At 41.6% G+C, this 25,580-nt stretch overlaps 1 protein-coding gene across 3 annotated transcripts in view; it reads left to right on the top strand.

Annotated features, from left to right (window-relative positions):
* Positions 1 to 16,875, top strand: part of tnfrsf21 (tumor necrosis factor receptor superfamily, member 21) — a 201,471-nt gene extending 184,596 nt beyond the window's left edge. For all 3 annotated transcript variants that reach the window (XM_080289961.1, XM_080289960.1, XM_080289963.1), the window contains one exon: positions 14,626 to 16,875. In XM_080289961.1, coding sequence (XP_080146087.1) covers positions 14,626 to 14,790 — 165 coding nt within the window. In that variant the 3' untranslated portion in view covers positions 14,791 to 16,875. The remainder of the gene's footprint in view (positions 1 to 14,625) is intronic.
* The last annotated feature ends 8,705 nt before the right edge of the window (positions 16,876 to 25,580 follow it).

The raw sequence follows: 25,580 nt of genomic DNA, 5'->3' as shown, positions 1-25,580 counted from the left end.
CCATGTTAAATTGCGGAGCTTTTGAGTTTTCACAATACTATGAGGCCGTGGCGCCATGGCAAATTTCGATGACTCGCCATGAAAATCTTATTGCCTCTCATTCTGTCATACATGTTCCGATATGGACCAAAGAGCACACATATGATAAGGCTCCACCCCTGAACATATTTCAACTGCCATATTTGACATCAAGGACAGCGCCACCTAGTGGGAACAGGAAATGTCATGTTTTACACTTTGGGGTACAGTATAGTGATGGGTGACATCTGCAGCCTCAAATTTCTCCAGGAAAGCCTTAAGGAGTTGGTCTTGGGTTACAGTGAAAACTGTGACTTTTCGTGAAAGGGTGTGACCCCAGCAGCATGGCGAACTTTGATGTCACGCCATGAAGAAACAAATTAGTATAACTCAATGAAATCTAGTCTGATCAGTACCAGACTTTACAGGCATGATGTCAGACCCGCCCTGAACAGATTGATGTGCCCATTGTCGGAAATACGGACAGCGCCACCTAGTGGCAACAGGAAATGTCATGGCTTTAATTTTGTTGTACTGATTTTCACAGGTTCATCTTGGCCACCTCAAAAGCGGTGAATATCACCATCAGTCCCTCGTGATGCTTCAGTGCAAAAATTGTGACTTTAAACTGAACGGCGCACCCTGGTGGCAACGCTGTTCAACATGAAAGATGAAGTGGCTTTTGAGGGTCTTGGCAAGTTTATAGAGGCTTGAAATTTGGCACACACCTCCAAATGGATGAAGGCTTTGTTGGCATGTGATCATTTTCATTGAATAGCGCGAAATTGCTCCACAGCGCCCCCTACAAAATTTCAAAACCACAGCCCCTGCTCTATGTTCTATGTATGATTCTGAAACCTGGTAAGCTTATAGGAGATATCAAGATGTACAAAAAAGTCTCTTGGTGCAATATCCCAAATCCAACAGGAAGTCAGCCATTTTAAAATTAATGTGTAATTTTGGCAACATTTTCCCCTCTTTCCAGGCACCGTTCTTTGACGAACTCCTCCAAGGGATTTCATCATATTGAACCAATCTCCAGTGTGTGGAATCTAAAGACCTTTGTGATGTTAAATTGCGAAGCTTTTTACGTTCAGTGAAACGGGGTGGTTATGGTGGCACTTAGAGTTTGAATCACTCGCAAAAAGCAGTAATCTGCTGTCACTCAAAAACACAATGTCCAATCTCTCCCAAACGTCTAAGGTGTGATGAGACTCGAGCTCGGAAGTGTTTGTTATGCCATTTGTACATAATGGTTAGAGCGCCACCTAGTGGAACGACTAACTAATCATGAATGAATGAGTTGAAATGTTAGCTGGTGGTTAAATGCATGAATTCCATCAATGTGACATCAGATCGGACGTGCTGGTTGTAGGTGTTGGGCGTGGCTCGACGCGCCGGGGGTGCGAGGGCCCTCATAACGCTGCTTGCAGCTTTAATTAGGGCCCGAGCACTGAGAGTGCGAAGGCCCTATTGTATCTGCTCCGTTTCTTATTAGGGCCCGAGCACTGAGAGTGCGAAGGCCCTATTGTATCTGCTCCGTTTCTTATTATTATTATTATTATTATTATTATTATTATTATTATTATTATTATTATTATTATTATTATTCACCCCAAACAAGGGCCTTTTTGAGGGCCTAAACATGCTCAAAAACTCACGAAATTTTGCACACATGCCAGGTCTGGTGAAAAATTTTGTATTTTAATGGTTTTACATATGAGCACTGGGAAATGGCTCTACAGCGCCACCTATGCCTTGTTAAATGCAGCCCTACGACCACATGGTTTGAGCTACATGTATGAAATTTGGCACACATGTGTATCATGCCAAGACGAACAAAAAAGTCTGTGGGCCCATTGACGCAAACCCAACAGGAAGTCCGCCATTTGGAAGAGAAGGTGACATTTTGGCTCTAATTTTGCCATTTCCATGCCTTGAACTTTAACGAACTCCTCCTTGGGATTTGGTCCTATAAGCTTCAAATTTGGACAGTGTCAACTACACCCTTGTGCCATGTTAAATTGCGGAGCTTTTGAGTTTTCACAATACTATGAGGCCGTGGCGCCATGGCGAATTTCGATGACTCGCCATGAAAATCTTATTGCCTCTCATTTTGTCATACATTTTCTGACCTTGACCAAAGTGAACACATATGATAAGGCTCCACCCCTAAACATATTTCAACTGCCATATTTGACGTCAAGGACAGCGCCACCTAGTGGGAACAGGAAATGTCATGTTTTACACTTTGGGGTACAGTATAGTGATGGGTGACATCTGCAGCCTCAAATTTCTCCAGGAAAGCCTTAAGGAGTTGGTCTTGGGTTACAGTGAAAACTGTGAGTTTTCACGAAAGGGTGTGACCCCAGCAGCATGGCGAACTTTGATGTCACGCCATGAAGAAACAAATTAGTATAACTCAATGAAATCCAGTCTGATCAGTACCAGACTTTACAGGCATGATGTCAGACCCGCCCTGAACAGATTGATGTGCCCATTGTCGGAAATACGGACAGCGCCACCTAGTGGCAACAGGAAATGTCATGGCTTTAATTTTGTTGTACTGATTTTCACAGGTTCATCGTGGCCACCTCAAAAGCGGTGAATATCACCATCAGTCCCTCATGATGCTTCAGTGCAAAAATTGTGACTTTAAACTGAACGGCGCACCCTGGTGGTAACGCTGTTCACGATGAAAGATGAAGTGGCTTTTGAGGGTCTTGGCAAGTTTATAGAGGCTTGAAATTTGGCACACACCTCCAATGTGATGAAGGCTTTGTTGTTATGTGATCATTTTCATTGAATATCCCAAAATGGCTCCACAGCGCCCCCTACAAAATTTCAAAACCACAGCCCCAGCTCTGTGTTTTATGTATGAATCTGAAACCTGGTAGGCTTATAGGAGATATCAAGATGTACAAAAAAGTCTCTTGGAGCAATATCCCAAATCCAACAGGAAGTCAGCCATTTTAAAATTAATGTGCAATTTTGGCGACATTTTCTCCTCTTTTCAGGCTTCATACTTTGACGAACTCCTCCAAGGGATTTCATCATATTGAACCATTCTCCAGTGTGTGGAATCTAAAGACCTTTGTGATGTTAAATTGCGAAGGTTTTTACGTTCAGGGAAACGGGGTTGTCATGGCGGCACGTGGAGTTTCAATCACTCGCCAAAAAGCAGTAATCTGCTGTCACTCAAAATCAAAATGTCCAAACTCTCCCAAAGGTCGCAGGCGTGATGAGACTCGAGCTCGGAAATGTTTGTTATACCATTTGTCAGCAATGGTTAGAGCGCCACCTAGTGGGACGACTATAATGATGATTGAATGAGATGAAATGTTAGCTGGTGGTTAAATGCATGAATTCCATCAATGTGACATCAGATCGGAGGTGCTGGTTTTAGGTGTTGGCCGTGGCTCGACGCGCCGGGGGTGCGAGGGCCCTCATAACGCTGCTTGCAGCTTTAATTATTATTATTATTATTATTCAGGCGAAACAAGGGCCTTTTTGAGGGCCTAAACATGCTCAAAAACTCATGAAATTTTGCACACATGCCAGGTCTGGTGAAAAATTTTGTATTTTAATGGTTTTACATATGAGCACTGGGAAATGGCTCTACAGCGCCACCTATGCCTTGTTAAATGCAGCCCTACGACCACATCGTTTGAGCTACATGTATGAAATTTGGCACACATGTGTATCATGCCAAGACGAACAAAAAAGTCTGTGGGCCCATTGACGCAAACCCAACAGGAAGTCCGCCATTTGGAAGAGAAGGTGACATTTTGGCTCTAATTTTGCCATTTCCATGCCTCGAACTTTTGCGAACTCCTCCTTGGGATTTGGTCGTATAAGCTTCATCTTTGGTCAGTTTCAACTACACACCTGGGCCATGTTAAATTGCGGAGCTTTTGAGTTTTCACAATACCATGAGGCCGTGGCGCCATGGCGAATTTCGATGACTCGCCATGAAAATCTTATTGCCTCTCATTTTGTCATACATTTTCTGACCTTGACCAAAGTGAACACATATGATAAGGCTCCACCCCTGAACATATTTCAACTGCCATATTTGACACCAGGGACAGCGCCACCTAGTGGGAACAGGAAATGTCATGTTTTACACTTTGGGGTACAGTATAGTGATGGGTGACATCTGCAGCCTCAAATTTCTCCAGGAAAGCCTTAAGGAGTTGGTCTTGGGTTACAGTGAAAACTGTGACTTTTCGCAAAAGGGTGTGACCCCAGTGGCATGGCGAACTTTGATGTCACGCCATGAAGAAACAAATTAGTATAACTCAATGAAATCCAGTCTGATCAGTACCAGACTTTACAGGCATGATGTCAGACCCGCCCTGAACAGATTGATGTGCCCATTGTCGGGAATACGGACAGCGCCACCTAGTGGGAACAGGAAATGTCATGGCTTTAATTTTGTTGTACTGATTTTCACAGGTTCATCGTGGCCACCTCAAAAGCGGTGAATATCACCATCAGTCCCTTGTGATGCTTCAGTGCAAAAATTGTGACTTTAAACTGAACGGCGCACCCTGGTGGCAACGCGGTTCACCATGAAAGATGAAGTGGCTTTTGAGGGGCTTGGAAAGTTTAAAAAGTCTTGAAATTTGGCGCACACCTCCAATGTGGTTAAGGCTTTGTTGTTATGTGATCATTTTCATTGAATATCCCAAAATGGCTCCACAGCGCCCCCTACAAAATTTCAAAATCACAGCCCCTGCTCTGTGTTTTATGTATGAGTCAGAAACCTGGTAAGCTTATAGGAGATATCAAGATGTACAAAAAAGTCTTTTGGAGCAATATCCCAAATCCAACAGGAAGTCAGCCATTTTAAAATGAATGTGCAATTTTGGCAACATTTTCCCCTCTTTCCAGGCATCGTTCTTTGACGAACTCCTCCAAGGGATTTCATCATATTGCACTATTCTTCAGTGTGTGGAATCCAAAGACCTTTGTGTTGTTAAATTGCGAAGCTTTTTACGTTCAGGGAAACGGGGTGGTTATGGCGGCACGTAGACTCTCAATCACTCGCCAAAACGCAGTAATATGCTGTCACTCAAAAACACAATGTCCAATCTCACCCAAAGGTCGCAGGCATAATGAGACTCGAGTTCGGAAATGTTTGTTATGCCATTTGTACATAATGGTTAGAGTGCCACCTAGTGGAACGACTAGCTAATCATGAATGAATGAGTTGAAATGTTAGCTGGTGGTTAAATGCATGAATTCCATCAATGTGACATCGATCGGACGTGCTGGTTTTAGGTGTTGGGCGTGGCTCGACGTGCCGGGGGTGCGAGGGCCCTCATAACGCTGCTTGCAGCTTTAATTATTATTATTATTATTATTTCGGCAAATGAATTGGCCGTTTGAGGGCCTAAACATGCTCGAAAACTCATGAAATTTTGCACACGCGTCAGGTCTGGTGAAAATTTATGTATTTTAATGTTCTCAGACATGGCCAGGGAAAATTAGCTCAGTAGCGCCACCTAGAAAAATGAAAAACGCGAGCCCCCGATATGGGTATGACCAACATGTTTGAAAGTCGGTACACCTATATAACGTTCAGAGTCGAACAAAAAAGTCTGTTATGGCAATGTCCTAAACCCAACAGGAAGTCCGCCATTTTGGATTGAAGGTGACATTTTGGCTCTGATTTTACCGTTTCCATGCCTCGAACTTTTGCGAACTCCTCCTTGGGGTTTCATTTCATAACCTTCAAATTTGGACAGTGTCAACTACACCCTTGTGCCATGTTAAATTGCGGAGCTTTTGAGTTTTCACAATACTATGAGGCCGTGGCGCCATGGCGAATTTCGATGACTCGCCATGAAAATCTTATTGCCTCTCATTCTGTCATACATGTTCCGATCTGGACCAAAGAGCACACATATGATAAGGCTCCACCCCTGAACCTATTTCAACTGCCATATTTGACATCAAGGACAGCGCCACCTAGTGGGAACAGGAAATGTCATGTTTTACACTTTGGGGTACAGTATAGTGATGGGTGACATCTGCAGCCTCAAATTTCTCCAGGAAAGCCTTAAGGAGTTGGTCTTGGGTTACAGTGAAAACTGTGAGTTTTCGCGAAAGGGTGTGACCCCAGCAGCATGGCGAACTTTGATGTCACGCCATGAAGAAACAAATTAGTATAACTCAATGAAATCCAGTCTGATCAGTACCAGACTTTACAGGCATGATGTCAGACCCGCCCTGAACAGATTGATGTGCCCATTGTCGGAAATACGGACAGCGCCACCTAGTGGCAACAGGAAATGTCATGGCTTTCATTTTGTTGTACTGATTTTCACAGGTTCATCGTGGCCACCTGAAAAGCGGTGAATATCACCATCAGTCCCTCGTGATGCTTCAGTGCAAACATTGTGACTTTAAACTGAACGGCGCACCCTGGTGGCAATGCTGTTCACCATGAAAGATGAAGTGGCTTTTGAGGGTCTTGACAAGTGTATAGAGGCTTGAAATTTGGCACACACCTCCAATGTGACGAAGGCTTTGTTGTCATGTCATAATTTTCATTGAATATCCCAAAATGGCTCCACAGCGCCCCCTACAAAATTTCAAAACCACAGCCCCAGCTCTGTGTTTTATGTATGAATCTGAAACCTGGTAGGCTTATAGGAGATATCAAGATGTACAAAAAAGTCTCTTGGAGCAATATCCCAAATCCAACAGGAAGTCAGCCATTTTAAAATTAATGTGTAATTTTGGCGACATTTTCCCCTCTTTTCAGGCTTCATACTTTGACGAACTCCTCCAAGGGATTTCATCAGATTGGACCGATCTGAAGTTTGTGGAATCTAAAGACCTTTGTGATGTTAAATTGCGAAGCTTTTTACGTCCAGGGAAACGGGGTGGTTATGGCGGCACTTAGAGTTTGAATCACTCGCCAAAAAGCAGTAATCTGCTGTCACTCAAAAACACAATGTCCAATCTCTCCCAAACGTCTCAGGTGTGATTAGACTCGAGCTCGGAAGTGTTTGTTATGCCATTTGTACATAATGGTTAGAGCGCCACCTAGTGGAACGACTAACTAATCATGAATGAATGAGTTGAAATGTTAGCTGGTGGTTAAATGCATGAATTCCATCAATGTGACATCAGATCGGACGTGCTGGTTTTAGGTGTTGGGCGTGGCTCGACGCGCCGGGGGTGCGAGGGCCCTCATAACGCTGCTTGCAGCTTTAATTATTATTATTATTATTAGGGCCCGAGCACTGACAGTGCGAAGGCCCTATTGTAATTGCTCTGTTTATTATTATTATTATTAGGGCCCGAGCACCGAGAGTGCGAAGGCCCTATTGTATCTGCTCCGTTTCTTATTAGGGCCCGAGCACTGAGAGTGCGAAGGCCCTATTGTAATTGCTCTGTTTCTTATTAGGGCCCGAGCACCGAGAGTGCGAAGGCCCTATTGTATCTGCTCCGTTTCTTATTATTATTATTATTCACCCCAAACAAGGGCCTTTTTGAGGGCCTAAACATGCTCAAAAACTCATGAAATTTTGCACACATGCCAGGTCTGGTGAAAAATTTTGTATTTTAATGGTTTTACATATGAGCACTGGGAAATGGCTCTACAGCGCCACCTATGCCTTGTTAAATGCAGCCCTACGACCACATCGTTTGAGCTACATGTATGAAATTTGGCACACATGTGTATCATGCCAAGACGAACAAAAAAGTCTGTGGGCCCATTGACGCAAACCCAACAGGAAGTCCGCCATTTGGAAGAGAAGGTGACATTTTGGCTGTAATTTTGCCATTTCCATGCCTCGAACTTTTGCAAACTCCTCCTTGGGGTTTCATTTCATAACCTTCAAATTTGGACAGTGTCAACTACACCCTTGTGCCATGTTAAATTGCGGAGCTTTTGAGTTTTCACAATACCATGAGGCCGTGGCGCCATGGCGAATTTCGATGACTCGCCATGAAAATCTTATTGCCTCTCATTTTGTCATACATTTTCTGACCTTGACCAAAGTGAACACATATGATAAGGCTCCACCCCTGAACATATTTCAACTGCCATATTTGACATGAAGGACAGCGCCACCTAGTGGGAACAGGAAATGTCATGTTTTACACTTTGGGGTACAGTGTAGTGATGGGTGACATCTGCAGCCTCAAATTTCTCCAGGAAAGCCTTAAGGAGTTGGTCTTGGGTTACAGTGAAAACTGTGAGTTTTCGCGAAAGGGTGTGACCCCAGCAGCATGGCGAACTTTGATGTCACGCCATGAAGAAACAAATTAGTATAACTCAATGAAATCCAGTCTGATCAGTACCAGACTTTACAGGCATGATGTCAGACCCGCCCTGAACAGATTGATGTGCCCATTGTCGGAAATACGGACAGCGCCACCTAGTGGCAACAGGAAATGTCATGGCTTTAACTTTGTTGTACTGATTTTCACAGGTTCATCGTGGCCACCTCAAAAGCGGTGAATATCACCATCAGTCCCTCGTGATGCTTCAGTGCAAAAATTGTGACTTTAAACTGAACGGCGCACCCTGGTGGCAACGCGGTTCATCATGAAAGATGAAGTGGCTTTTGAGGGGCTTGGAAAGTTTATAGAGGCTTGAAATTTGGCACACACCTCCAAATGGATGAAGGCATTGTTGTTATGTAACCATTTTCCTTGAATAGCGCAAAATGGCTCCACAGCGCCCCCTACAATATTTCAAAACATCAGCCCCTGCTCTGTGTTTCATCTATGAGTCTGACACTTGGTAAGCTTGTGTAAGATATCAAGATGTACAAAAAAGTCTCTTGGAGCAATATCCCAAATCCAACAGGAAGTCAGCCATTTTAAAATTAATGTGTAATTTTGATGACATTTTCCCCCCTTTTCAGGCCTCATACTTTGACGAACTCCTCCAAGGGATTTCATCATATTGAAGCATTCTTCAGTGTGTAGAATCTAAAGACCTTTGTGATGTTAAATTGCGAAGCTTTTTCCGTTCAGGGAAACGGGGTGGTCATGGCGGCACGTAGAGTTTCAATCACTCGCAAAAAGCACTAATCTGCTGTCACTAAAAAACACAATGTCCAATCTCTCCCAAAGGTCGCAGGTGTGATGAGACTCGAGCTTGGAAATGTTTGTTATGCTATTTGTCAATAATGGTTAGAGCGCCACCTAGTGGCATGACTATAATCCTGGTTGAATAAGATGAAATGTTAGCTGGTGATTAAAAGCATGAAATCCATCAATGTGACATCACATCGGACGTGCCGGTTTGAGGTGTTGGCAGTGGCTCGACGTGCCGGGGGTGCGAGGGCCCTCATAACGCTGCTTGCAGCTTTAATTATTATTAGGGCCCGAGCACCGAGAGTGCGAAGGCCCTATTGTATCTGCTCCGTTTCTTATTATTATTATTATTATTATTATTATTATTCAGGCGAAACAAGGGCCTTTTTGAGGGCCTAAACATGCTCAAAAACTCACGAAATTTTGCACACATGCCAGGTCTGGTGAAAAATTTTGTATTTTAATGGTTTTACATATGAGCACTGGGAAATGGCTCTAGAGCGCCACCTATGCCTTGTTAAATGCAGCCCTACGACCACATGGTTTGAGCTACATGTATGAAATTTGGCACACATGTGTATCATGCCAAGACGAACAAAAAAGTCTGTGGGCCCATTGACGCAAACCCAACAGGAAGTCCGCCATTTGGAAGAGAAGGTGACATTTTGGCTCTAATTTTGCCATTTCCATGCCTCGAACTTTTGCGAACTCCTCCTTGGGGTTTCATTTCATAACCTTCAAATTTGGACAGTGTCAACTACACACCTGGGCCATGTTAAATTGCGGAGCTTTTGAGTTTTCACAATACTATGAGGCCGTGGCGCCATGGCGAATTTCGATGACTCGCCATGAAAATCTTATTGCCTCTCATTTTGTCATACATTTTCTGACCTTGACCAAAGTGAACACATATGATAAGGCTCCACCCCTGAACATATTTCAACTGCCATATTTGACACCAGGGACAGCGCCACCTAGTGGGAACAGGAAATGTCATGTTTTACACTTTGGGGTACAGTATAGTGATGGGTGACACCTGCAGCCTCAAATTTCTCCAGGAAAGCCTTAAGGAGTTGGTCTTGGGTTACAGTGAAAACTGTGACTTTTCGCAAAAGGGTGTGACCCCAGCAGCATGGCGAACTTTGATGTCACGCCATGAAGAAACAAATTAGTATAACTCAATGAAATCCAGTCTGATCAGTACCAGACTTTACAGGCATGATGTCAGACCCGCCCTGAACAGATTGACGTGCCCATTGTCGGAAATACGGACAGCGCCACCTAGTGGCCACAGGAAATGTCATGGCTTTAATTTTGTTGTACTGATTTTCACAGGTTCATCGTGGCCACCTCAAAAGCGGTGAATATCACCATTAGTCCCTCGTGATGCTTCAGTGCAAAAATTGTGACTTTACACTGAACGGCGCACCCTGGTGGCAATGCGGTACAACATGAAAGATGAAGTGGCTTTTGAGGGTCTTGGCAAGTTTATAGAGGCTTGAAATTTGGCACACACCTCCAAATGGATGTAGGCTTTGTTGTCATGTGATCATTTTCATTGAATAGCTCGAAATTGCTCCACAGCGCCCCCTACAAAATTTCAAAACAACAGCCCCTGCTCTGTGTTTCATCTATGAGTCTGAAACCTGGTAAGCTTATGGAAAATATCAAGATGTACAAAAAAGTCTCTTGGAGCAATATCCCAAATCCAACAGGAAGTCAGCCATTTTAAAATTAATGTGTAATTTTGGCGACATTTTCCCCTCTTTTCAGGCTTCATACTTTGACGAACTCCTCCAAGGGATTTCATCATATTGAACCATTCTCCAGTGTGTGGAATCTAAAGACCTTTGTGATGTTAAATTGCGAAGCTTTTTACGTTCAAGGAAACGGGGTGGTCATGGCGGCACGTGGAGTTTCAATCACTGGCCAAAAAGCAGTAATATGCTGTCACTCAAAGACACAAAGTCCAATCTCTCCCAAAGGTCGCAGGCGTGATGAGACTCGAGCTTGGAAATGTTTGTTATTCCCTTTGTCTATAATGGTTAGAGCGCCACCTAGTGGGACGACTATACTCATGGTTGAACCAAATGAAATGTTAACTGGTGGTTAAATGCATGAATTCCATCAATGTGACATCAGATCGGAGGTGCTGGTTTCAGGTGTTGGGCATGGCTCGACACGCCGGGGGTGCGAGGGCCCTCATAACGCTGCTTGCAGCTTTAATTATTATTATTATTATTCACCCCAAACAAGGGCCTTTTTGAGGGCCTAAACATGCTCAAAAACTCATGAAATTTTGCACACATGCCAGGTCTGGTGAAAAATTTTGTATTTTAATGGTTTTACATATGAGCACTGGGAAATGGCTCTACAGCGCCACCTATGCCTTGTTAAATGCAGCCCTACGACCACATGGTTTGAGCTACATGTATGAAATTTGGCACACATGTGTATCATGCCAAGACGAACAAAAAAGTCAGTGGGCCCATTGACGCAAACCCAACAGGAAGTCCGCCATTTGGAAGAGAATGTGACATTTTGGCTCTAATTTTGCCATTTCCATGCCTCGAACTTTTGCGAACTCCTCCTTGGGATTTCATTTCATAACCTTCAAATTTGGACAGTGTCAACTACACGCTTGTGCCATGTTAAATTGCGGAGCTTTTGAGTTTTCACAATACTATGAGGCCGTGGCGCCATGGCGAATTTCGATGACTCGCCATGAAAATCTTATTGCCTCTCATTTTGTCATACATTTTCTGACCTTGACCAAAGTGAACACATATGATAAGGCTCCACCCCTAAACATATTTCAACTGCCATATTTGACATGAAGGACAGCGCCACCTAGTGGGAACAGGAAATGTCATGTTTTACACTTTGGGGTACAGTATAGTGATGGGTGACATTTGCAGCCTCAAATTTCTCCAGAAAAGCCTTAAGGAGTTGGTGTTGGGTTACAGTGAAAACTGTGACTTTTCGCAAAAGGGTGTGACCCCAGCAGCATGGCGAACTTTGATGTCACGCCATGAAGAAACAAATTAGTATAACTCCATGAAATCCAGTCTGATCAGTACCAGACTTTACAGGCATGAAGTCAGACCCGCCCTGAACAGATCGATGTGCCCATTGTCGGGAATACGGACAGCGCCACCTAGTGGGAACAGGAAATGTCATGGCTTTAATTTTGTTGTACTGATTTTCACAGGTTCATCGTGGCCACCTCAAAAGCGGTGAATATCACCATCAGTCCCTTGTGATGCTTCAGTGCAAAAATTGTGACTTTAAACTGAACGCCGCACCCTGGTGGCAACGCAGTTCTCCATGAAAGATGAAGTGGCTTTTGAGGGGCTTGGAAAGTTTATAGAGGCTTGAAATTTGGCACACACCCCCAAATGGATGAAGGCTTTGTTGTCATGTGATCATTTTTATTGAATATCCCAAAATGGCTCCACAGCGCCCCCTACAAAATTTCAAAACCACAGCCCCAGCTCTGTGTTTTATGTATGAATCTGAAACCTGGTAGACTTATAGGAGATATCAAGATGTACAAAAAAGTCTCTTGGAGCAATATCCCAAATCCAACAGGAAGTCAGCCATTTTAAAATTAATGTGCAATTTTGGCAACATTTTCCCCTCTTTTCAGGCATCGTTCTTTGACGAACTCCTCCAAGGGATTTCATCAGATTGAACTATTCTTCAGTGTGTGGAATCCAAAGACCTTTGTGTTGTTAAATTGCGAAGCTTTTTACGTTCAGGGAAACGGGGTGGTCATGGCGGCATGTGGAGTTTCAATCACTCGCCAAAAAGAAGTAATCTGCTGTCACTCAAAAACACAATGTCCAATCTCACCCAAAGGTCGCAGGCATAATGAGACTCGAGTTCGGAAATATTTGTTATGCCATTTGTACATAATGGTTAGAGTGCCACCTAGTGGAACGACTAGCTAATCATGAATGAATGAGTTGAAATGTTAGCTGGTGGTTAAATGCATGAATTCCATCAATGTGATATCGATCGGACGTGCTGGTTTTAGGTGTTGGGCGTGGCTCGACGCGCCGGGGGTGCGAGGGCCCTCATAACGCTGCTTGCAGCTTTAATTATTATTATTATTATTCACCCCAAACAAGGGCCTTTTTGAGGGCCTAAACATGCTCAAAAACTCATGAAATTTTGCACACATGCCAGGTCTGGTGAAAAATTTTGTATTTTAATGGTTTTACATATGAGCACTGGGAAATGGCTCTACAGCGCCACCTATGCCTTGTTAAATGCAGCCCTACGACCACATCGTTTCAGCTACATGTATGAAATTTGGCACACATGTGTATCATGCCAAGACGAACAAAAAAGTCTGTGGGCCCATTGACGCAAACCCAACAGGAAGTCCGCCATTTGGAAGAGAATGTGACATTTTGGCTCTAATTTTTCCATTTCCATGCCTCGAACTTTTTCGAACTCCTCCTTGGGATTTGGTCATATAAGCTTCATCTTTGGTCAGTGTCAACTACACACCTGGGCCATGTTAAATTGCGGAGCTTTTGAGTTTTCACAATACGGTGAGGCCGTGGCGCCATGGCGAATTTCGATGACTCGCCATGAAAATCTTATTGCCTCTCATTTTGTCATAGATTTTCTGACCTTGACCAAAGTGAACACATATGATAAGGCTCCACCCCTGAACATATTTCAACTGCCATATTTGACATCAGGGACAGCGCCACCTAGTGGGAACAGGAAATGTCATGTTTTACACTTTGGGGTACAGTATAGTGAGCGTTTTGTTGTGTGTGTCAGAACATTGAGGCAACTGCTAAATGTTACAGGTGTTACAGGAGTGATACATCTCCTGTTGTCAGGCCTACAGGTATCAGGCTGTTGTTCTCCTTTATCTCATAGTGGACAGAAATTATTATTATTTGATGCAGAACACTTGATTGTTATGTAAATAGTTTGAAATGCTTATTTAAAAAAACATCTTGGCTGCATTATTCGGTAAATAATGGGCAATCGGCAAAAAACTTTTTTTTTTGTTTGCATAACTCAGTAACTTTTTTGAAGAAGTAACTATATAATTAATTGCCCAACATATACTGTATTTTACAGACAGAGACTTACAGGACTCTCTGCCAGACCACAGACTCATACTCATAATACAAGTCAGAGCTTTATTTAAAAAAGAAAAAAGAAAGGCAGTTGTTTCCAAAATTGGAGTTCAAGTTATTTTTACTTCCAATAGTGTTAACATACTAAACGGGTCATGAACAAGATTGTTTTTTAATTTTCATTTTAAGTGGGCTAAATCAGTTAATTAAAAGTAGTCTAACATGTAAAATGTAAATGCTGTAATTTGAGTATTTTAATAAACCATGTAACTTGGATGGATTCGATGCTGGCGTGACCACAGTGCACACGTCTGCTGTTGCTCACAGTGGTCCAAGGGATCGCTCAGGGAGTTTGTGTGTTCGCTCAGACACATGAAAAATTAGAGGGAACATTGCTTAGGGTAATCTTTGTCTCTTTTTTGTCTTTCAGAGAAGAAAGACACAGTGCTCCGACAGGTGCGTCTGGACCCATGTGACCTGCAGCCCATCTTTGACGACATGCTGCACATCCTCAACCCAGAGGAGTTGCATATCATCGAACAGATCCCAGCCGCTGAGGACAAACTGGACAGGCTCTTTGAGATTGCAGGAGTGAAGAGTCAGGAGGCCAGCCAGAAGCTGCTGGACTCTGTGTACAGCCATCTCCCTGACCTCTTGTAGCAGAGGAAAGATCAGGAAACAGCACAGACTGGAGTTGGCACAAGAATAAAAAGAAGTACGAGGGATGAATACAATGTTGTGTTCCAGTTAAGTCTTGGGTGGCATTTCATCTAAAAAGCTGTCATCATGCCACTTCATTTGAACATGGTCTGTGTCTGCTACCTCCAGTGACTCTTTAAAATCTTTACTTTATTCCTTTTCTTGTTCTTCTAATACACACAAGTACAAAAAATAATTTCCCCCAGGGATCAATAAAGTATTCTGATTCTGATTCTGATTCCTTTAAAACAACCCAGCCTATACCACGATGAACTCAATCTAACAGAGAGAATGGCTCAACAGCCTAACAGCCTCCTAATTTAGAGGAATACTGGGTTGAAAAGTAGCGTAGACGTAAATGGACTCCATAGAAAATCACACGTAGCACTTTCTTTATCTGAAATGGTCTTCATGCCTTCATGTCTGGTGGTGGTGGTGGTGGGGGGGGGTTGTAGTTTGTCCCTGTTGTTCAGGCTTCTCATGCCTTTAACATGGATCAAGTGTTACACGCTACATTTAGCAATGAACATGGTAAAGGTAAATAAGCTATAACTTCAAATGATGCTGGTATTATTCTTTAATTTTAGGGTTCTTGTAAAGAATATTTTTGCCCAGGTGTAGGTTTAACTGTAAGTCATGTGCCTGAACTTTCCAAAGCTTTGTTCCTCCCTCCCTCTTACTGTAACCACCAGCAGGGAGCAGCATTACTTAGATGGTTGTCCTGCTTTTCTGCAACCAAAACCATAGCTCAAAAAATGACCTTCTAAACTTTGTCTAATGTTCTGATATATGGTTCTGCAAAAACTCTTTTTGAGAAAAAAAAAAAAAGCTGAACTAAACGGGAAGCTTAACTGCGTTGACCGGCCGCAGTCTACTTCTCTGGAACTGAAACCATGTCTGCAAAGGTTCAGCCACCTTTGAATTCATGGGCAGGAAAAATACTTGGACTAGTACACTCATGCAGACCTCAACTAGCTACCCCTAGTTGCCTCAACAAATGTAGTGTTGATAAAGTGTTCTTGATACATTCTGGAGTTCATGTCAGTGTGGTTTTCAATCAGACAGAGTTGCCTGAGTGTTTCACTGCTAGAGTAAAAATGATAAAATACAACAGATTTTTTTTCTTTTTCATGCGGTAGTATTTTGCTACCTGTATCATTTAGTTGATGAGAAAATGTCATAATGATGCACTAATCCTATTTTCCATTAAGAGAGAGATGTTGTACTTTATTTGTCTTTAATGTTTTATAACTAACATTTGATTTTATTGGTTATTATATTTGTGTCACAATGTTTCCATTTTTCTTTCACCAGCATTCAGACAGATGTGCTCACCAGGATGTAGCGTATACATACTCCATAATCTACTTGAAGTCTGTCTAGTTGGCTCTTTTACATGATGTAACAGAAAAAAAATGCAATTTCTGTTCCCTCAACGTTCCACTCAACAAAACACATCAACATTTGGTGCACGCCTGATCTCTCACTGGCTGGCATTACTAGGGCAGAGATATGCGAATCCAGGGTAAAGATGAAAAATACTGACTGAATGAAAAAGACTTAAGGTTGTGTTCTAGGACTCTGTGAGCTTTCTCAACATCTGAACATCCACCATATCACTGGTGATGCAAGGCCATGGCTTGGTTTTATTTTATTCACATGCTAAATTGACATATTTGCAGAAACTACTGGATTTTATTTTAGAAATTAATTTGAATACATTTTTTTAAAGCTTTGCCATACATGTGCTGCAAGTAGGTACTGTAAAACATGGTAAGTGGTGCATGTTAATCAAACCCAAATCCTAGACGTGCCCATTGCCCTTATCCTAGATAACTGTACGATGTGAGCTTTTTATTTTCTGATGCACATGCAGATTGAGTGGCTGATCATCAAATTTCACACATGTAACCAGTAAGTTTATTACTATGTAACTGCTTAAAATCCACAAATTAAAGCTAAAAGATTTGTCATAAATTTACATGTAATTGTGTCCATTTAAATGACTAGGTGTTGTGTAAATTTCAGTGTTTACATTATATTGCAGGACTGCTGCTTAAAGTGGAACATTATCAGTATGAGACAAACACAACTTTACTTGTGTTTGTCGGGGAGAAAACTTGAGAAACAGTACAGAACTTGAGAGTCACTCTGCTACCGATGAAAGATTTATATACATTTATCAAGCTGAGTGCATTTTTTACTGTACAGGAAACACAGCATGACATTGACTGACAATGGCCTACAGCAAATTAGAATGCAGAACACAATGCTCTGTAAGAAAAAAAATAATAAGAAGGCAAAATTCACCAAAAAAAAGGTTGCGAAACAGCGAGACCACCAAAGGTGAACGGCGTGGCGAGGGGCTACTGTAAACAGTTTCTGTACAACTTCATAAAGATAGCTGTAACTATTGAAAGAAAACTCAGAAAATCACATTGATGTCTTAATCTTATAGTATTAAACATCCCCATGTTGTGCAAAAAGGTTTTGCAGCTGTTTGAGCTAAGATTATTGAGATATTCAGAAACTGAAAAACTATACTTTGTTCAGAACTCCATTCAAATGAATGCAACTGTCTTGGCGAAATAAAGCGTTTTTTTACAACTTCATGAAGCTAGCTATAACTTTTGATAGAAGACTAACATACACATATTTATGGCTTTATCTTATAGAATTCAATATCCCCGTGTTTAGCAAACAGGTTTTAAAGCTGTTTGAGCTAAGATTTTCAAGTTATTCAGAAGATGAAAACCTATACTTTGTTTCGGGCGAGTTCCCCATTCAAATGCATGTAACAGTGAGAAATACACTGTCTTTACGACATTAAGCGTTTTTGTACAACTTCAGCTGTAACTTTTGATAGAAGACTCAGACACACATATTTATGGCTTTATCTTATACAATTCAATATCCCCGTGTCTGGGAAATAGGTTTTGCAGCTGTTTGAGCTATAGTATAGGTTTTCATTATTCACATAAGTGTTAGAAAATCAGCACTGCTGATTTTCTAACACTGGAATATTTCTAACATTTTGAGTTATTTTCCAGTGTTAGAAAATCAGCACTGCTCAGTGTTAGCCATTGTTAATCTTCAAAACTGACTAGGTTACTTTTAAACATATAACACTGTCAAAAGTGTTCATTTAACACTCAACAGTGTTGTATTTAACACTCAGAAGTGTGGACCCATATAGACACTCTCCAGTGTTAATTTAACACTGGAGATTTTGCTGTGTAGAAGTTTTAACATGGCACACATTTAGTAACATGAGAAGAAACTTATTATGTGCTAAGACAACAGGGTTATGCTGTATTTTGTGTGTGATTGGATGAATGTTTGAGATTAAAGTGGCTGTTGATTTGTCTTTTGTTACTAAGTTCAGCCTGCCAATTGGGTTGTTACGATTTATCCCTCTGGCATGAAGAACACGTGTCATGACTTAAACAAGGCCTTTCTTTCCTTTGCTTTCCTTTATTTTCTGTCTTTTATTTTGTTACTTTCATGGTGCACTGAAAGTTTTGTTTGATGATCTTTGTTTGAATGCGACGATAATTTCCACAATCAGCAAAAGAAGGAATCACTGAGTGAATGAGTAAGAATTTTTAAATAAATGGGGAACTGACTGACTGATTTAACACCATTGTGTGAAGTTAACCCCCACCTGACAAAGGTGTGGCTGTATCTCTGTGTGTGTCTCTGTTGCAGGAGCAGAAGGAGACCACAGGAGGAAACTTGGGTCACATGACTATGTGAACTCGGAAATTTTAACCTTTTTAGTTTAATTTTTTCTGTGTCTGTGAATTTACCAGGTACCATTCACTACCTTGTGTTGCTCACAGAGAATACTGTGAGAAAGAGTGTATACACCTGCGCAGCGCTAACATTTACATTTCTTTTTACAGCAGATGGTTAATCATGTGATTTACAGCAGGACACAACTTAATGATGTTTTTCTACCACAGGATCCTGTGGTTTTTCTACCACAGGATTACTGAGATTTCGTATGAAGAAAACTGTAGTTACAGCCTATATGTTGATGATGAAATTACACTGTGTTGTTGAGAGAATGTTAGAGAAAATGTGAATGTTACAGGGGAGAAATTAATGCAGTTTGAGACATACTGTGATGAGACCATTGTTACTTTTTCCACAGCGAGTGTTAACTTTATGACTTTTCACAGCTCCTCTGGAATCTGGATGGCCGACACCTGACAACCAGGATGAACCGTGTGTTTGGCTAATGTTTGTTTTTCTTTAAGAGTGCTTGTAAAGGATTCAGCACAGACAGACAAGTGACAATTGAACTATTGGGCTCATGGTGAGTGACAAACTTAAGGAAAGTCACTGATTACAATGTGGAATAACATTGAGATGTTAAATAATTTGGAACAAATTATGGGAAAAAGTAGGAGTTTAATGAGTTTAGAATAAACTTGCAATGATACTTGTCTCTGTGACGCTGAATACTTTATTACCCTTATGATCTACAGTTGGTTGCAAATGTGAAGTTGTTTTAACTTTAAGACTTTGTCTTCTAGGATACAGGAGCTGGGAGTTAAACAAGCTGAACATTTAAGTGCTGACTAATGTTTTTACACAGGGTTACAGCTTGGAGTGAAGCTGCTCCAAGGGAAAAACCCTGGAGATTGTTTTAGGGAGACTTTGCAACATTCTTGTACATGTCTCATTGGGGAGTTGACACATGGCGAAAGCCGTGTGGCGAGAGGAGTGTCATTTTTCAATTTGTAGCTGTCGTGAGGTGCCATGACGAGAAGGAGTGACTCAGAGGATTGTCCACAAGATGGAAGCTGAGGCCTGGAGAGAGTCTTCAGGAGGATCGGAGATCACCTTCAGCACAGAGAGCTGTGCTACTGGGCTTCCAAAGGATTGTCACGAGGAGACTTTGCACAGCAAATCTTAAATAAGATGAAAGAGTTTCGACGTTGACGTTAAGGAAGACAACTAAGGTGTATGACGTGCTCTGCCTTAAAATCTTCAGCAGCATTGGAAAATGGAACCTGAGGGAGTGTGCCAAGCTCCATAAGTGACAGCGCAGAGGAGGTCCAGCGATGGACTTGTGGTTCTGTGAACAGCACAAATGCCAGGTGACTGTAAAATAACTAACAGCATTTTTTCCACAAGTGAAGCCAGTAACTCACTATCCTAAAAGATTAGCTCTAGTTGCTCGTGCTTTACCTCCATGCGTGAGATCAGTATGTGCAGCAGTTTAAGCTGTACAATGTTTTAATAGTTTATTTCACCTTTTGACATTGTTAGTTCCACACGAGGTAGATGTTTACTACTGCAGACTAAACTTACATTTCTGTCACCTACAAGACACTTGTCTTTAATATTACTGTTACTCTCACAACCACACATATTACCATAAAGTGGTGCACAATTCTGAATCTGTCAAACCCTTTTTGCCAACGAAAGAAGAGGGCACTTCTCATGAGAGTAGAGAGCACGTGTAAGCCGAGGGATGACTTAATAGCTGTGCCACTTGTTGAGGGAAAGGTTTGGTTTGTTGATAGTTTGAGTTGTACAATAGCAGAGGGACAGACTAAAACAGGTTTTACTGTAGCAGACAGTGAGAGTTATCTATGCAGGGCAACTAGCATGTTTCATATTTGCTTGAGCAGCAGAGATGCTAGCTTTAACGGAAGCTAGTAAAGCTGTAGAGAGACAATATACACTGATAGGCCGTATGCATTTGCTACATTACATTTTGTAGTGCAGTGAGTGAGACGAGGTGTGACAACCTCTACAGGGAAACCTGTAGAACACACCAAACTCTTGCAAAATCTGCTGGAGGCAGTGTTATTAACAAGTGGAATTGCCGTTTGTAAATGTGCAGCACACATGTGAGGGAAAGATCCAGTTGCATTAGGGAATGATTTTGCAGATAAGATCGCAAAAGAGGTAGCTTTAGGAGAACATGGTGTTAACATTTTAGCAGTACAACATCAGCAGACATATAGGGCCACTCACCTACTGCAGGAAAACAGTTGTGACTTACAGAAGGAGCGAGTTTGCAGGTTGGTGTTTTATTTTTTTATCTGTGTGATAACCCAATACTGCCTAATAATTTTTATAAGACTGCTGCTATTTTGAGCCATGGGCCATGCCATGTCTCAACAGGAGGGAGATGAGCAGTCGTTATACTCACTCTAGAAGTAGTTTATACTTTAGGATTATTAAATACTTAAAAAAAAACTTTTTGCAGGCAGAGAGAACTAATGGAACAGTAAAGTTAAGACTTAGGAAGACAGGCAGGACATGGTTAGACTATATAGAATTAGTTAAAATGTACATGAGGATTCCTCCAACAGAGAATGGTCTGACTCTTTGAGATTACATATGTTAGAGCATTTAGAGTTCTAGTCTTCTATAGTGATGATAGAAGAGCAAAAGAGAGAGCATATTAGCAGATTAGATGCTTGAAATGTTTAAAAGTAAAGAAGTCTTGAGAACAAATGATCTGCCAGATGATTCTGTTTCTCCGCAGGAGCAGAGTCTGAAGTCTGGAGATTGGATGTTGATAAGGCCATGGAGAGGAAGTGCTGATCCAGTCCACGATGGAAAGGTCCATATCAGGTGCGGCTGACAACGACCACAGCAGTGAAGATCACTTGGATACATCAAGCACACTGCAAGAAGGTGACACACATCCAGGCCAGCTCGGAGTAAGTGGCAGGAAGACCGGGTACAAAGGGGGGGGGGAAGCCTCCAGGGCTCTTCGTCTCAATCCGGTGAAGAAACCAACTGAGCCACAGGTACTCATCAGAATGGCTGGGAATGTGCTGTGCATCTTCTTGAGCCTGTGGACCCTGAGTGGGATGACAGGGAGCGCACTGGAACAGAGCAAACCACACCCAGTACCCGCATGGGTTTTCAACAACTACTGGTGGCAGTTTAAGAACACAACCGCTCACATAAAGAATGAGACCAATGGTTATGTTTGTGATGCCACTGGCTACACATTCTTCTGGACTGTGGCCATATAGCATCACTGAGAGCGAGACAGTTTGTTTGGTTGCTTTAGCAACACATCCAGGAACACTGCTAACTTTTCAACTGCTCTGAACCTGATTGGACGGTTGATTCACCAGTAGCCGGGAAGGTGAACTGCTCTGTTACGACAGACCTGCTAGTCTGACTCAAAGTATCTGACTTGCTGCAGGACATTGAACAGTTAAACGAACTGAAAACAGGCCAATTGCCTATGTGTATGAAGGACAATGGATTAGTCCAAGTTGGAGATTTATCATGGAATTTGTGCAACATCACCTATTCTTTTGTCTTCTGCAAGAAGGATGTAAACAGAGAAGCCTTTTGTCTACATTTACATCATGATCACTTGAGGTTTTGAGCCAAGAAGATCAAAACAGCTTGATCCAATTTCCTTTACAAAGCTTTTTCTGTGGTGACAACAGGACAGGAGAAGAGTTGTAAATGCAGATAATTCACCAGTTGACTCTAACCCCCACAGGATGCCTACAGTGAGAAGATTTGGGGGGGGGGTGATAGGAGTCAATAAAGAAGGGTGTTGACCAGGCTGTAGTTTTGAAGTTAGATGAGAGCCACATGGACAAACAATAAAGTCAACTGATGCGTTTGAATGCCTATGTCTGTATACAGTTGGATTGTAGTGACATATGATTTTTGAGAATGATGATTCTTCTTGTTCGACTGTTGACGCTCAGTTGTTTACTTGAAGAAATACATAATGAATTGCACGACAGGAGTAGATCCGCCACAAGGCTGGATAGCTTGGTTAATGTCTGGTCCTTGGTGGCATCTTCTTTAGAAAATATTAATTCCTCTTTTTGGACTGTTGACATTGATTTGCTTATGTATAGGATGTAGTTTACTGTGTATGAATGAAATCTACACGGACACTGTCCAAACAAAGGGTGCATAAGTTGAAATGTAAGTATACAATGACAAAAAGGAGGGAAATGTTAAGTCTAATTGTTGAATGTTGCCATTGTGTTTCTTAAATTTGTACAGTCTTAGTTCAAGCAGTAGGATCAAAGCCATTCCTTTGATCCTGACCACCTCTCCCAACCACTCTGTGCTGGGGGAGGTTTTATTGTAGATACATCCTATCTGAAAGATCTGTTTCTTTTGATGTAAGCTTCCTTTAGTCAGCAGGAGGTCTGACACACACACACACACACACACACACACACACACACACACACACACACACACACACACACACACACACACACACACACTCTTACAGAAGTTCACACATACACATAAAATGCTTTGCCTTAGAACCAAGGGGGCGTGGCTTTGTTCTGACGTGTTTTGTGTGAAGTGTCTCTCAATAAAAGGTAGCAGGAGGAGGTCAGATCTGGGGGTCATTTTCGTGGTGGACACAGACGAAGCCACCCTTGCGCAAATAATCGATCGATCGACTGTCTTGTTTTCTTCATGATGAATAAGTCTCTAGAATTAGCGGGGTTTGTGGAAACACAGACCCAACATTCCCCATTCAAATGCATGTAAAGGCACTGTGTTGACGAAATAAAGTGTTTTTGTACAACTTCATGAAGTTAGCTTTAACTTTTGATAGAAGACTCAGACCTACATATTTGCGGCTTTATCTTATAGAATTCCTCCTCTCCGTGCTAGGCAAACAGGTTTTGCAGCTGTTTGAGCTAAGATTTTCAAGTTATTCACATAATGAAAACCTATACTTTGTTCCGGGCGAGTTCCCCATTCAAATGCATGTAACAGTGAGAAACGCACTGTTTTGGCGAAAGAAAGTGTTTTTGTACAACTTCATATAAATAGGTGTAACTTTTGATGGACGACTCAGACACACATGTTTATGGCTTTATCTTATAGACTTCAATATCCCCATGTTGGGCAAACAGGTTTTGCAGCTGTTTGAGCTAAGATTTTCAAGTTATTCACATAATGAAAACCTATACTTTGTTTCGGGCGAGTTCCCCATTCAAATGCATGTAATAGTCAGAAACGTACAAAAACGCTTTCTTTTGTCAAGACTGTGCAACTGTAGCTGTAACTTTTGATAGAAGGCTCAGACACACATATTTATGGCTTTATCTTACAGAATTCAATATCCCCGTGCTGGGCAAACAGGTGTTGCAGCTGTTCGAGCTAAGATTTTCAAGATATTCACATAATGAAAACCTATACTTTGTTTCGTGCGAGTTCCCCATTCAAATGCATGTAATCGTCAGAAACGCACTGTGTTGACGAAATAAAGCGTTTTTGTACAACTTCATATGAATAGCTGTAACTTTTGATAGAAGACTCAGACTCACATGTTTATGCCTTTATCTTTTAGACTTCAATATCCCCGTGCTGGGCAAACAGGTTTTGCAGCTGTGTGAGCTAAGATGTTAAAGTTATTCACATAATGAAATCCTATACTTTGTTTCGGGCGAGTTCCCCATTCAAATGCATGTAATAGTCAGAAACGCACTGTCTTGACGAAAGAAAGCGTTTTTGTACAACTTCATATAAATAGGTGTAACTTTTGATAGACGACTCAGACACACATGTTTATGGCTTCATCTTATAGAATTCAATATCCCCGTGCTGGGCAAACAGGTTTTGCAGCTGTGTGAGCTAAGATGTTAAAATTATTCACGTAATGAAAACCTATGCTTTTTTTCAGGCGAGTTTCCAATTCAAATGCATGTAACAGTGAGAAACGCATTGTCTTGGCGAAATAAAGCGTTTTTCTACAACTTCATTGCGTTTTATGGGTTTTCTATAAGATAAAGCCATAAAGCCATCTTTCGCCAAGTTGAAGTTGTTTCTTTCTCACTGTTACATGCATTTGAATGGGAAACTCGCCCGAGACAAAGTATAGGTTTTCATTATGTGAATAATTTTAAAATCTTAGCTCAAACGGCTGCAAAACCTGTTTGCCCAGCACGGGGATATTGAGTTCTATAAGATAAAGCCATAAACATGTTTGTCTGAGTCTTCTATCAAAAGTTACAGCGATTTATATGAAGTTGTACGAAAATGCTTTCTTTCGCCAAGACAGTGTGTTTCTCACTGTTACATGCATTTGAATGGGAAACTCGCCTGAAACAAAGTATAGGTTTTCATTATGTGAATAATTTTAAAATCTTAGCTCAAACGGCTGCAAAACCTGTTTGCCCAGCACGGGGATATTGAGTTCTATAAGATAAAGCCATAAACATGTGTTTCTGAGTCTTCTATCAAAAGTTACAGCGATTTATATGAAGTTGTACGAAAATGCTTTCTTTCGCCAAGACAATGCGTTTCTCACTGTTACATGCATTTGAATGGGAAACTCGCCTGAAACAAAGTATAGGTTTTCATTATGTGAATAATTTTAAAATCTTAGCTCAAACGGCTGCAAAACCTGTTTGCCCAGCACGGGCATATTGAGTTCTATAAGATAAAGCCATAAACATGTTTGTCTGAGTCTTCTTTCAAAAGTTACAGCGATTTATATGAAGTTGTTCAAAAATGCTTTCTTTCGCCAAGACAGTGTGTTTCTCACTGTTACATGCATTTGAATGGGAAACTCGACTGAGACAAAGTATAGGTTTTCATTATGTGAATAATTTTAAAATCTTAGCTCAAACGGCTGCAAGACCTGTTTGCCCAGCACGGGGATATTGAGTTCTATAAGATAAAGCCATAAACATGTTTGTCTGA

The sequence above is a fragment of the Astatotilapia calliptera genome, chromosome 15, assembly GCF_964374335.1.
Source record: "Astatotilapia calliptera chromosome 15, fAstCal68.1, whole genome shotgun sequence".
NCBI classification, from domain to species: domain Eukaryota; kingdom Metazoa; phylum Chordata; class Actinopteri; order Cichliformes; family Cichlidae; genus Astatotilapia; species Astatotilapia calliptera.
This window is presented reverse-complemented; position numbering and strand designations above follow the sequence as displayed.